The following is a 12359-nucleotide window of genomic DNA, read 5'->3' on the forward strand; positions in this document are numbered from 1 at the left end:
TCAGCTTGCTGCTGTGTTACACAAAGAGCCTGGGAAGTCAAAGATCAACAGATATTCAGCAACGGAAAGATGCTCCAGGAATTAGAGTCAAGGGTCAGAGATTGGTAGCAAAGATCAGCACAACTGCAAATTCTTATTCCACTGTTATTTCCTGCCACATTGCACTGTAAAAATGATTAAATGCATTTTCTATCTCATAAGCGGTTTGGCATTGAGCTAAATCCATGAAGAAGAACTATTTACACAAATTTCCTCTAGGATAACACATTTCTATTCTATTCTATTTAAGTTCATAGAGGAAAGAAGAAAGAGATTATTCAGTATGATTATCCATGTGGAACGGACTGTTCCTATCATATTTATTTTAATATAGTACCATTTTATGTGGAAATGTATTAAAAACTTCTGCTGTTACGGGAGGCTTTAATATGCAGTAACGTGTGAAATAATCCAGGCCTGTGTTATCATGATGATTGACTTGGGCTGAAAATGCCATTAGAGTTGGGAAACACGTCATCTCATCACGGGGTCCAGTGTGACGCCAGCGGAAGTGCGACCTGTTTCACGTCAGTGGGCCTTTTGTTAATCTCCCTCCAGGGACTCGACACAGCAGAGGCACGGTGACTCGCTTTGCCTCCGGGCCTGGCCTCGAGGCGGTAGGCCGGCAAGGGGCAGGGCGTACTGCAGGGACAGATGGGATATAGGTCCTCTCTGCCCCCCGACATGTAATCATCACCAGCTCCGCATGCCCACGAGCGTAATCCTCTCTACCAGCAGTGCAGGAACCGCGGAGCGAGCTCCCACCCAGGTGACAGGAAGACTCGACTTTGATCGTACCTGGTGCCGGCAGGGGGACGGGTGATAGGTGACCACGTAAGGTGAGATGTGGACAGGGGCGACGTGGAAAATTACCGTTCCCGTTGCTCACGGAGCGGAGGCGACGTGAGCGGCTAATTACATCATCAGGGGCGCAGAGGGCGCCGTGGCTCGGAGCCTCGCCACAGAGGAGCCCGTCTGTACCCGTCGCCAGAAGAAAGCGAGAGGTTAACGAGCATCCGCTCCCCTCGTGCGGCTCGCGCCGTCGGTGAACTTTGGCAGATCGGACGGGGGGGGGGCTGATTGTCGGTGCCGCTCAGCTGCCGATATATCGAGAAGCCGGGGGCTTTTGTCAGGTAGAGACACACATCAGTGTGAAGAAAAGAGGCACGATACACGAAGGAAGATTGAGGCTAAAGCGACATGTAACTGAAAAAGTAGGGTGAGCCGGTCCCGGGAGCTATTAGCGGTTAGCCTTGTTCAAAGGTCAAACAGTGAAATCACTCTGCCACCCCTGGGATTTGAACCTGCAACCTTCCGATCACTAGCACAAGTTTAACTTGCACTCGTAGGAGTTTTACTTACACAAAAATGTTCGAAAAGTGATTGGTTCAAGGAGATAACCAAGCAGAATGTAGAGGAGGCGGGACCAAGCAACTGGAGGATGCGGGACCAAGACATCAGATTCATTGGTCTGACATCTGACCAAGATCTGATTGGTTATCTGTCTGAATCAATCATTGTTCATTCTGCCCTCAGAACATTTTAAAACTCCCATGAGCCTAACCTGCTGAGCCAAATACATGAGGGAGCTTTTAATTTTAAAAGCCTTACATCTCTCTGTTTCCATCGAGTTTGAGCTTTGAAGTTAAATGGATTCTGATGTTTTTCCTCAGGACGTTTCTCCGTCGATCTTCTCATACAGTAGGTACTCTTGAAGACGGGCTGACAGATATGGATTTCACTTCTCCACCGTTAGCAGAGCAGATCCACGAGCCTTCCAACACAGCTACTCCGGCTAGTAAAACTATGATCATTTGGGTGCATGGGAGGGTTTGGCAGTGGAGGGCCGTGCATCTGTCGCAATCTATGAAACGTGCAGGAAATCCTGCCTGCTTTATCCCATCTGACTTCACATCACGCCACAATGAACGTGCATCTGTGATCGGTACCTAGAACGCCACATCACTCAATGCGAAAAGGAGGGTGATTATCAACCATGGTTCTGTCAACATTCCAGACCCAGTTCTGAGTTCGTAACCCGACTGCCATGGGCATCTTTAACACCCGTTGCCTTTTTGCCCCCTACCCGGCCTGTACACCCATCTACTCCCAAAATAGTGTCTGGCGTCAAGGAAAATATTCATTGAGCCAAGAATGATCTATGTTTGATGCTCAATGACGCAACCCGCCAATGGGAATCATTTCCGGATCCCTGCATCCTGACAGAAAAAAAAAAGAAAAACATTTGGATCACATCACCCGTCTTCCGACAAAGATCTGTATCTGGAGAAGCATCGCTTGTTCGGGTGTCTGCGAAAAAAGAAAGTGATGAAAAACGAGGAAGAGGAATTACACTGTTTCAAAAAAGGGACTGAAAATAATCCCCCCCCCCCCCCCCCCCTCGTGCGTCAGGTCCTAATGATGTCTGCAGAAAGAAACAGGAAAGGGTCGTTTGTTATCAGACTTGGGGGGGGGGCTGACAGCGGACAGTGCAGGATAAGGTGGATGAAGAGTGGTCTCAGCCCCAGCAGTAATGAAGCTGACTTGGCTAGGGACCGTCCTGTTTTTGATAGTCTACCTTGGGTGGGTCACCCTTCCAGACAGACTATCTGCCGTAATGAAATGTCCGCTCCTAATGACCCAATGACGGTGACCCCTGCGAGCACGAAAGGGGGAAAGGAGATATTAATAAAGTCATGTGTCTCACTCGGCTGCTCCAGTGTTAAGCTCGGCTGGCCAAAATGCAGGCATCTGCCTGGGGCCTTTCGGAGGTGGCACTGCCCGTTCGATCACTCGGTCAGACGGAAGTATCAGGAGTAAGAGTTAGGGTTCGGGGGTAAAATACACCCATTGATTCACTTTTGGCCCAGTCCAGTGAAACTTCATAAAATTATTGTGTGACAATGAAGAAGAGAATGACTTATCATGAATGACGTTTATTTGGCTATTTAATGACATCACTGCTTTCAAGTGGACAATTGGTAAAGATTATTCTTAAGGGTAAGAAGATTATAAAAAGTCATAAATAGCTATGTTTTTTTTCTCCAGACATTTAAATAATGACACAGTAAAAGGTAAGAAGGAAGGACAAATTAGTACATAAAGGATGCAAAGAATGTAGATGAATAAGTAACATGATTTTAACAAAACGACCTAATTATGCTTGTCAGATAAGCAGGGTCTGACAAACATTAATCACGCAGAACTGATAAACACCACCCCCCCCCCCCCATCAAGGTGAAATACAACAAAGAATTATAATGACAACCAACAAAACAAATATCCCTCTCATTATTCTGTTTATTACAGATCCAGGAAAATACAAAATATAAAGAAATGCAGCAGGAATATTTACGATAAAACACTTTTTAAACAAAGTTCATATACAAAGCATTTACAAAGAATTTCCTGTTGCTTTTGGGGACATTCAACATTGTAAGATTTTATTTCCCTTTCAATACAATCATTCTGCCAAGCAGCAGGACCTATACAACATCAAGGTTAATTTCTGCATTTCCTGAGGGCTGAAACATGACATACAGCAGCTCTGTGCCTTTTCCCCTGTCAACTGCTCCTCATTCTCAGTAGATCCCGTGCTACTACGTTACCACACATTTTACTGACAAATACTTACAGCAGAAATTAATGCCTTTCCCGTTTTCTTAAAATATCTATTAAATGTTTAAAGCACGATATTTTACAGCTTTTAAATTCTGTTTGCTGAGTGATTCCTGCCTGAATATAGAATACCTTCACAATTGTTCAGACCAGGGGGTGCTGCTAGAGATTTTGGGCCCCATGAAAGCATATCACATTGAGCCCCCAACCCAGACCAATCCAGTTATTATTTTTATTTTTTTTGGAATTGTCCTAACTCCCTCCACCCTTACGGCACCCCTGGTTCAGACTATATATAACTGTTAAACATATAATATTCTCTTATTCAAATATACATTTTTTGTTTTGTATATAATAGCCATGGAGTGGAAAATAGGATTGTGATTATCGTGTTTACTACTGAGATTAAATCAGACGATTTGGTTTAACCTAATTTCGCTTCTAAACTGAGTTAATAATACTATTGTTTATGTATAATCCTGTTTGACGCACAGCCAAGGCACAGACATGAACTCATGAAGCGACGGAGATGGAGGACGCCAAAACAACGGCAAAGTTCAGCCTGAATGAGGAGCACTGATGGGTAACGCCGTTCGCTCCGGCGTCGCCGCGCTGCGTCGTGCGGCCAGCAGGGCTCCTTCAGTGACCGGCGCATGTGGCGAGGCGGCCGGCGTGGCTCCCCGTCGCATCCGGGCTACGGGCGCATCCTTTATGGTACATTCATGCATACAATCAAATACGAAGAGAAGTGTGCTTAAGGTTCAACTGTGCCGAGTCAGCAAAGTGCAACATGTCGCCCATTTAAACTTTCAGAAGCACTGAACAAAGCCAGACAGTACAGCTTTAGGGAGGTGTCCGCCGTTAGGGAGCGATCCGAGCTATTATGAAGTGCGTAAAAATAAAATGGAAACACACGCGGAAAAAGAACATGCAAAATATGCTTGTTGTTGTATTTACAGATTGTCTTCAACTCAGGAATGTTCAACAACTACAGCGTGTACATTTTAACACCAGAAATGATACATTATATTTTAGTTTCTGATTTCTAAAGAAACGCATATCATTTACATTCCAGACATTTTATATATTTTTCTGCATGAAGGCACAATATTCAGTCTTAAAGAAAACACAATGTGCTGTTGATAATTGTGCAAAACGTGGAAGCATTTCAAATGTGCCTTTTTTTTTTTTTTTAAAGAGATAAACCCTGTTTGACCCATTCACACGACTCAGCTGGTTCCTGCATTGGAGGTGTCAAGATGCCGGTTAGAACTCAGTTTCCATGGAGAGAACAGAGCCCCACCTGACAGGTACAGAAAGATCTGCCCAATGCTTAACGCACATTTTCTACCCTGCAAACCTGCACCCCACATCGTGCTCCCATTGGACGGACTCCAGAAAGGGGGGGGGGGGCTGTCGATCAGATCATCGCGAGTTACATTTCAGTCCCTGGTGGTGCTTCGCTAAAAAAGTGCACAAAAACAGGGGGTGAAGACCGCAGCTGGGAATACCTGACAGCGTGAGGTCATCGCTTCAGCTTTCACTTTAAATCACCCTTCCAGAATGTTCCAACCTTATATTTTGTAGGGTTGGTCTGCACCCAGTACCCCATACTGAAGACAGTGTCTGTTTCTGACAATGATCATTCGACGAGCGCTCGGAACAGAGGGAACCCTGATTAAATCATATGCCCCTATTCCGTAAGTAATTTTTAAAGTATTATATTAAATTAGCCTAACAATACTCTGGGCAGCACTAGAGAAACACTTCTAAAATGAGCACCACCATTAGACTGAACTGTGCATACCCAATGCTCTTTTCTCAAATCTATTGTGCGTGATACTGTGAATATATACAGCAGGCACACCAGTGCTGCTAGACCAGTCAGCAATCCAGTTAAATCAGTAAGAGAGCAAGCAAACAAATCAAACAAATAAATAAGCATCAACGGGGCCACTTCCACAGAACACAGTCATATTAGATAATTTAACACGTTAACTGTAACCATACATTTGGTCAGTGACAGATGCATCTAATGAGGGGCATCAACTGGGGCTTCGGTGGCGAGATGGCATTTTGCTTACTCGTTGTTTGTGCTGCCAGGGTTCAGCCAGTCCTGAGCAGCTGAATTCAACTGAGAATACCTGCTACACACTTTGTTGTAATCGCTTATGTACCTTACGTGGTTTCGAAAAGTGTTGTGTTTGCATACCTGATTTCTTGTAAAGCGTATGGTCTTATAAGATTATCTGAGTCTACTTAACCTCCTAAAAAGCAACCTTTAGATGAGTTCATGAATCTTAGAGACACGGAGATCAAAGAACGTCTGTGCGGAAGCCAGTTCAGCGTTGAACTTTTGCTGATCTCCCAAATGCCGGGATGAAGATAGACACCGGAGCAAATTTCGGGCTTGGGCTTTGGGGTGCAAAAAAGCATGAGAAGTCTGAAAACATGCAAGGATAGTTTAAATCAACATGAACGTGTACCTGATCATGTCACACAAACATGCAAGATGTGTCCGCAGATCTTTCCGCAGGCAAAAAAGAAACAAGATTCCTCTATATTATTCCAGCGGCTTTGCTCCATTCGGACACATACAGTGTCCTTCTTAAGCTAATAACTAAGAAGTGATGGGGCTCTCACATGCAGAAAAGAGCAAAGATTATTATGGCACACTGCTCCAGGTTAATCCAGTGCTAGATATGGGCTGCAAAAAGAAAAAAAAAATGCAATGCATCAAGTCATGCCTATTTCCATTTCTTATTCTGAGAAATATTAGAAACGTCTCCTTGAGGTGGAAAAAAACAATATCTGCTGTCCTCAGTTCATAGTTTCACAAGCAAAAAAAAAAACCGCTAAACCTTATCTGGCAGTTGAGACTAAATTTAAACTCCACCATGGTCCTTTGGATTAAGAGTGGAAAAGCATTGACTGAAAATGAAGTGGATGGATGAGCCCAGCTGAGAGAAGAGCGACAGCACTGGTCTAGTGGACGTAGTAAAGCCAGTAGACCAGGTTGAAGAAGGTGAAAGCGATGGGGAAGATCATGCGGGACCACTTGTCTATCGCGTTGACATCTGTCAGGTCGGGGATCTTGACCTTGATCTGCGAGGCTCTCCTCCGCAGGCGCCCCTTCTTGTGGAGCGTCGTGGGGTGGTCGGCAGGGGGGCGCCCGTAGAGGTCGCGGGCCATTATGGGCCGCCGGTACTGGATGCTGGCGTTGTCGAAGGAGAAGACACCCGGCCGCGGGTCACCGAGGCCTGCCAGCATCTCCGCGCCTGTCACCTCATTGCGGATCTCCAGGCTGGTCAGAAGGATGTTGCCGTGAGCATCCACCTTAGAAAAGGGTGAGGGTGTAGGGGATGTGGGTTTGCCAGAAGTTGGTTTGTGAGGGAGGGGGGTATTCAGGGAGAAGGTCCAGAACATCAGTCAGTTGCAAGTAATTAAGCTCATGGAGACTCAACTGGTTGCATCACCACATTATATTTAGCTACCAAAATTCCCGTGATTTCAGCAGGGGTGTATTCCAGGGGGCAGGGCCACGGGGGCACTGGCCCCAGCTGATTGGCCACTGAAGTGCCCCCTCCCCTGTCAATCACTGATTCAAATCATATCATTGGCTAACGATAAGGATGGTCCCTCCATATAATTTATGGCCACTCACACGCCCTACATCTTAAATAATCCTAGAGCCGCCCAAAATCTTTCCAGTAATCCTTTGGGACGTGGTCATGCATTCTGTTTACTTACATTTATCTATTTATTGAGTAGGCGCTTTTATCCAAAGCAACATGCAATCGAGAAAGCAGGGTCAGCCTATTATATAAGAATTTATATATAGATTATTAACAAAATCTTTACTAACTCTTCATTTTTTTTAATGCTAGGCTTAGTCCATGCTCCATATACTACGGCTTGGACTCTTGGTCAAGGATAAACGTAACATTTATCTCTCATCTGATTGGACAAGGTTATTTTTCGGTTTGCCTGACAATGACACCCCAACACTGACAGATTCCAGAGCGAACGACAGTTCAGTGCAATCCCTGAGCCCCGTGCTGAAGACAGAGTGTTCTCCATGTTCACGTCCTTGAGTTTTTCAGAAAAAAAGAGAGAAAATAAAGAAATGTACCTGTCACCGAACTTCGTAGACAATATACCTGTGATACCCGAGGATACTCTTGTTCGGACCAGCAGGACATCGCAGGGCTGTGCTCTTAAGTGGCTTTTGCGTGGACTGTGCACCGTAACCTCTGCAACACCTGAGGTACCTTGAGCAGGTCTTATTTCTGGCGTAAACTCTGCAATTTCATTTACGATCTTTTACGATCAAACCCAAACACGTCGCGTACATTTCCGCGCAATCACAGTTTAGCTACAGCCTGCTATTCCGGTGCCGTGGGCCCACTTAAACGCCTTGTAATTGGGCAGCCCTGAGCCAGGCCGGACCTGCAAGCCCACACCCAGGTACAGCCACCTGGATGAATGAGGGGGGGGTACGGCTTGGCTGGCCGCCTGCCCCATCCTCTTTACGTGTCCGCGTGACTGATGCCTGGGGTCTTTTAGGGGAAGCGTGACTGCATTATGTGTCAGACGCCATGCACCTGAGCTGCGCGGGGCTCTGGCCGGCTTATCGCAGCTACACTCATACTCCTTTGCCAGGAAAATGCAACGCTAAGGGGAAAATTAGCTCAAATACGAATCATAAACTGATGTGCAAATATTTTAGCAATTATTCTATCTGATACAGGTACTTAAAAGTATGCTAATCAAATGCTATTATTATTATTATTATTATTATTATTAATGCTTATTATTATAAGCAGTTGGAAGATGGATGAATGGATGGATGGATGGGTGGATGGATAAAAAACGGCTAGCCACAGTATTTAGGCACAGTATTAAAATCTTTTTCACATCTGTTTAAATGTTCCTGGCCACACTAACAGTAATGAGAAGAACACTGACGCCCCACCTCAGTCTCAGTCTAGAAAGGATGAGGGAGCGGCTTACTCCCCCCACTGCCGTTGCCGTGGGAGATGGGCCTGTCGCGCAGCTTAGAATGGGCAGCGGTGGGGGCGCAAATGCCACGGTGGACCTGGCGGACCTTCACCGCGACTTGTCTCTCAGCAGCCCCATATGCCGCCCCCCCCCCCATCGCATGCATCTAGCCTGGAACAGCTGCTCCCGCCGGGACCGCGCCAGCCCCCTGCCCTACGTCAGCCCCCATGTTGAGGCGCAGCACGGGTCCGCCGCCGGCCAAATCGCCGGTGGCACTTTATGCCGGGCAGATTATGAGGGATTACTGAAAAAATGACAAGTGACCAGGCCATATTTACTGTGTCCTGCCATTATCCTGTCGGATATTAAAAATATAAAAACTTACTAACGACATAATGACGTACAATAATATATATAGTCGTTACTTTATCGTTCATGGATCTGTAAATCTTGTAAATGTATGCGCTAGGATGCATGCATTGCTTGGTAATGTATTCTATCACTTTAAAATGATGCTATATAACGCTTCATTCGATTCAGTGGGCCTGCTGTGAATCGCTTTTCTGAAGGGATGGCTTTAAATCATCACGCGTGCGCGTGTGTATGTGTGTGTGCCATCTGGAGCCGGCTTCCTGAAATAGTCGCTCGAGTTTATTCTTTACAACAACGAAGAACATTTTGGGCCCTAAATTTCCATTGGGGCCCAAGCACGAGGTTAACATTTAACGAGATTCTGACCGGAAAACGCAATTATAGCGCTGACGAAGGCAGGCCGAGTGCAAAAACGTTGGGGATCTCGCCGGTGCTTTTTCGTTTGAATCTCTTTCATCCGTCGCTGAAAGACAACCTGAGGTCCAGGGAAAACTGCTGAGCTCACATCTGGACTTGGTGCATGCGTTGCCATATTGCGAGCGCTGCCGCATTCGGACATGCCAGCATGTGCCCGTAAGCGGGCTAGAGAGGGCAGATAGAGGGCAAGGACCACCACTCCTCATGCTGAGGGGCGGTAACAGACCTCATTAATGACCGGGAGAAATTCCTACAAGGAACACGTACACAAACTCAATTTGCAAGTCTTAAATATTAAAATACCAATGAATAAGTAATCAGGTAATTAATTAGCAAAAAAATAGCATCTTACATTACCGAGGCTAAATGCATTCAGTGTATTGTTGCTATGACACTCTGGCAGGTACCATCGTATGACACATCTGGTTGACTTCACCTTTAAGTCGATACTTAAAAAATTATATTTTGCCAAAATAATATGGAGCTTAAGTGAAATCGTTAAGTCATTGATAGAGATGCGTCAACTCATCCTGATCTCCGGTCTCTTTCTTATGTAATGGCTTTGTTAAAAGGCTCACTTTGATGCTACTGATGACATTTATTTGAACTTTGTCATGAAGGATAGGTGTTATGGAAATTGTTGCAGGTATGAGCATCAGCAAAATGAACAAAAAGTAAACATGATTTTTCTTTCCTTACAGTCTGCCTTGGGCTCTTTGAAAATAATAATAAAGGAATAACAACAACACCAAAAAAAAAGACTATCCTCTGTAGGTTCAGCTCTGATGTGATGCCAGCAAAACAGAAAAATCCACCCGAGGTTCAGACGCCAGGGCGATGCTGCGTCTTCGGTAAGGAAAGGACGACCTGCAGTACAGAGCCTCTGCTCCCCGCTGAGCCTCATGGGAACAAACCCTGCCTTTGATCACGTGACATTTTAGGTCTGGATGCCTGTTGTTATCTCACTGGTCATGTGATCAAACAGACTCAGGGCTTTCGGGGACTGGTATGAATGATGTTCATAGCAGAGAGTAACTGCTGGTTTTTGAGCTGGCTAATCTAACCTGGGGGGTCGCATCCTGGGGAGCGGGGCATTGTTTTGGATGAGGTTGTGTGCCTACCTTTACCAGGGGTTTGGGTGGGGGCTACGTAAAAGCCAGACTGATGCCGCAGGGAAGACAGTATCAAATACTCCTTCTCTATCCCCCCCAGACAGAAAACTATAGGACACTATAAAATGCTCTTTCATCTTCCCTGACATACTCTAGGTCTAGGGGGGGGGTTGATATTCAATGGATTTTATGACTTTTGCTGTTGCAAAAAAAATAATGAAACAGGCTCAAAATATGCCATCTCAGTAGAATCTCACTATAAGCATCATGATCAGTAGCAGTCGAAGCTAATAGATCCTTTTCCACCACAGGAACTTGTTTCGGGAACCACAAAGCTCTGTTGTGTTCCCGCAGCATGAGCTTGGCCCAATTATAGCTTTTCAGAGGAAGTTCCTGAACCTTCTTTAGTCCCTACTCTGGAGTAGGTACTTTTAGCTCAACAGAGAACTACTGGGTGGCTTACAGCAATGAACATCGGCTGATTGGTTGACCACAAGCAACGGTGCTAACTTGGAAATTACGTGGAATTGCAAGGAAAAGAGATACTAGTGGAGTAAAAATTCAGGAAATGGAGTTACTTTTGTATCTTCAGAAAGATTAATCTATAACCAATAAACTTCTGTCTGTGCTTATTAGTGGAATAATGTTACATTGTTCTTTATTCTGTGTAAAACAAAAGATCGAGATGCTGGCCAGATTTAATCATGAATTATAAACATGTCACGGGCCATATAAATAAAATAGAAATAAAATTTCATTTGATCTGTATTTTTTGCACGATTGATGCCCGCAATAAGTAGCAAAATGAGTTGTTCAACCTCCGTTGTTTTGGGGAGGCAGGATAGTTTTATATGAAATTATGTGTGAAGTTTAACCTAGAACATTTTAGCATCTCCCATGTTAATTTAACACAGACATCACGGTTCCTGTTGTGCGGAGGGAAAGCAACATGACAAGGAGCGCGGCTGGCTGTACAACTGGCGTGTCCGCCCCCCCAACAAGCTACTGGAAAAAGTTGTTGACTTTAACCATTGCCAAGTAACCCCACCACCAATTGACAAACTCTAGCATCAACATACCCCCCCCCCCCCCCCCAACAATTTTTACTGACAGCCTGGGGTGGGGTGGGGTTGGATATGTGGTTTACTAAGTTGATGCCCCCCCAGGAAGGGCTGTCCTGAGCATGTCATTAGTGTGAGGCGTTAAAGAACTCCTCTCACATTAAAAGAGAAAAGCAAGTAAGATCCACGACTGTTACATCCTTCATAAAATGAAGCCCAGAGAAGCGAAGGGCACTATTTGTTAAATGGCTTTCCTTTAATTACCTGCTACTTAACATGAAATGCAATTATTCTCATGCTACGCTACACGGAATTCATTTGGTTGCGCATCCAGTCAGGATATTAACAGTTGAATACACTGTGTTATGAATCGTTAATGCTCTGATCTCGTTAGTTCTTTAGATGTGTTACTCATCGATGGGGTTCATTTCATGATAAGAGTCTTGATTTAGCTGCCTGCCTGAATGACTGAACTTTCAATGTCAGCGATGAGTACGGCTGAGCATCAATCAATAAATTAAAATCATTTAATTTAATATCAGTTTAATATGCGGACTGAATTAAATTTCAGCTTTTAATAAGTAGCGATGCCCATTCATCACCTGATAACACAGGCTTAGAAAGTCGGAGAGCAGAGCATTGGAAGTGCACTTTGATTAGAAGATGGAAGGAAAACAGATCCAGAGAAAACTCTTTAGATTTTTAGAACGGTGTGAAAATCCTTCTTTTTGGTACCAGG

At 44.9% G+C, this 12359-nt stretch overlaps 1 protein-coding gene across 1 annotated transcript in view; it reads right to left on the minus strand.

Annotated features, from left to right (window-relative positions):
• Window positions 1-2959: 2959 nt before the first annotated feature.
• The window catches only part of LOC111849393 (gamma-aminobutyric acid receptor subunit beta-1-like), a 49758-nt gene continuing 40358 nt past the window's right edge, over window positions 2960-12359 (minus strand). The window contains exon 9 of the mRNA XM_023822225.2: window positions 2960-6993. Coding sequence (XP_023677993.1) covers window positions 6643-6993 — 351 coding nt within the window. The 3' untranslated portion in view covers window positions 2960-6642. The remainder of the gene's footprint in view (window positions 6994-12359) is intronic.

Source organism: Paramormyrops kingsleyae, chromosome 12, assembly GCF_048594095.1.
Source record: "Paramormyrops kingsleyae isolate MSU_618 chromosome 12, PKINGS_0.4, whole genome shotgun sequence".
Lineage (NCBI taxonomy): Eukaryota > Metazoa > Chordata > Actinopteri > Osteoglossiformes > Mormyridae > Paramormyrops > Paramormyrops kingsleyae.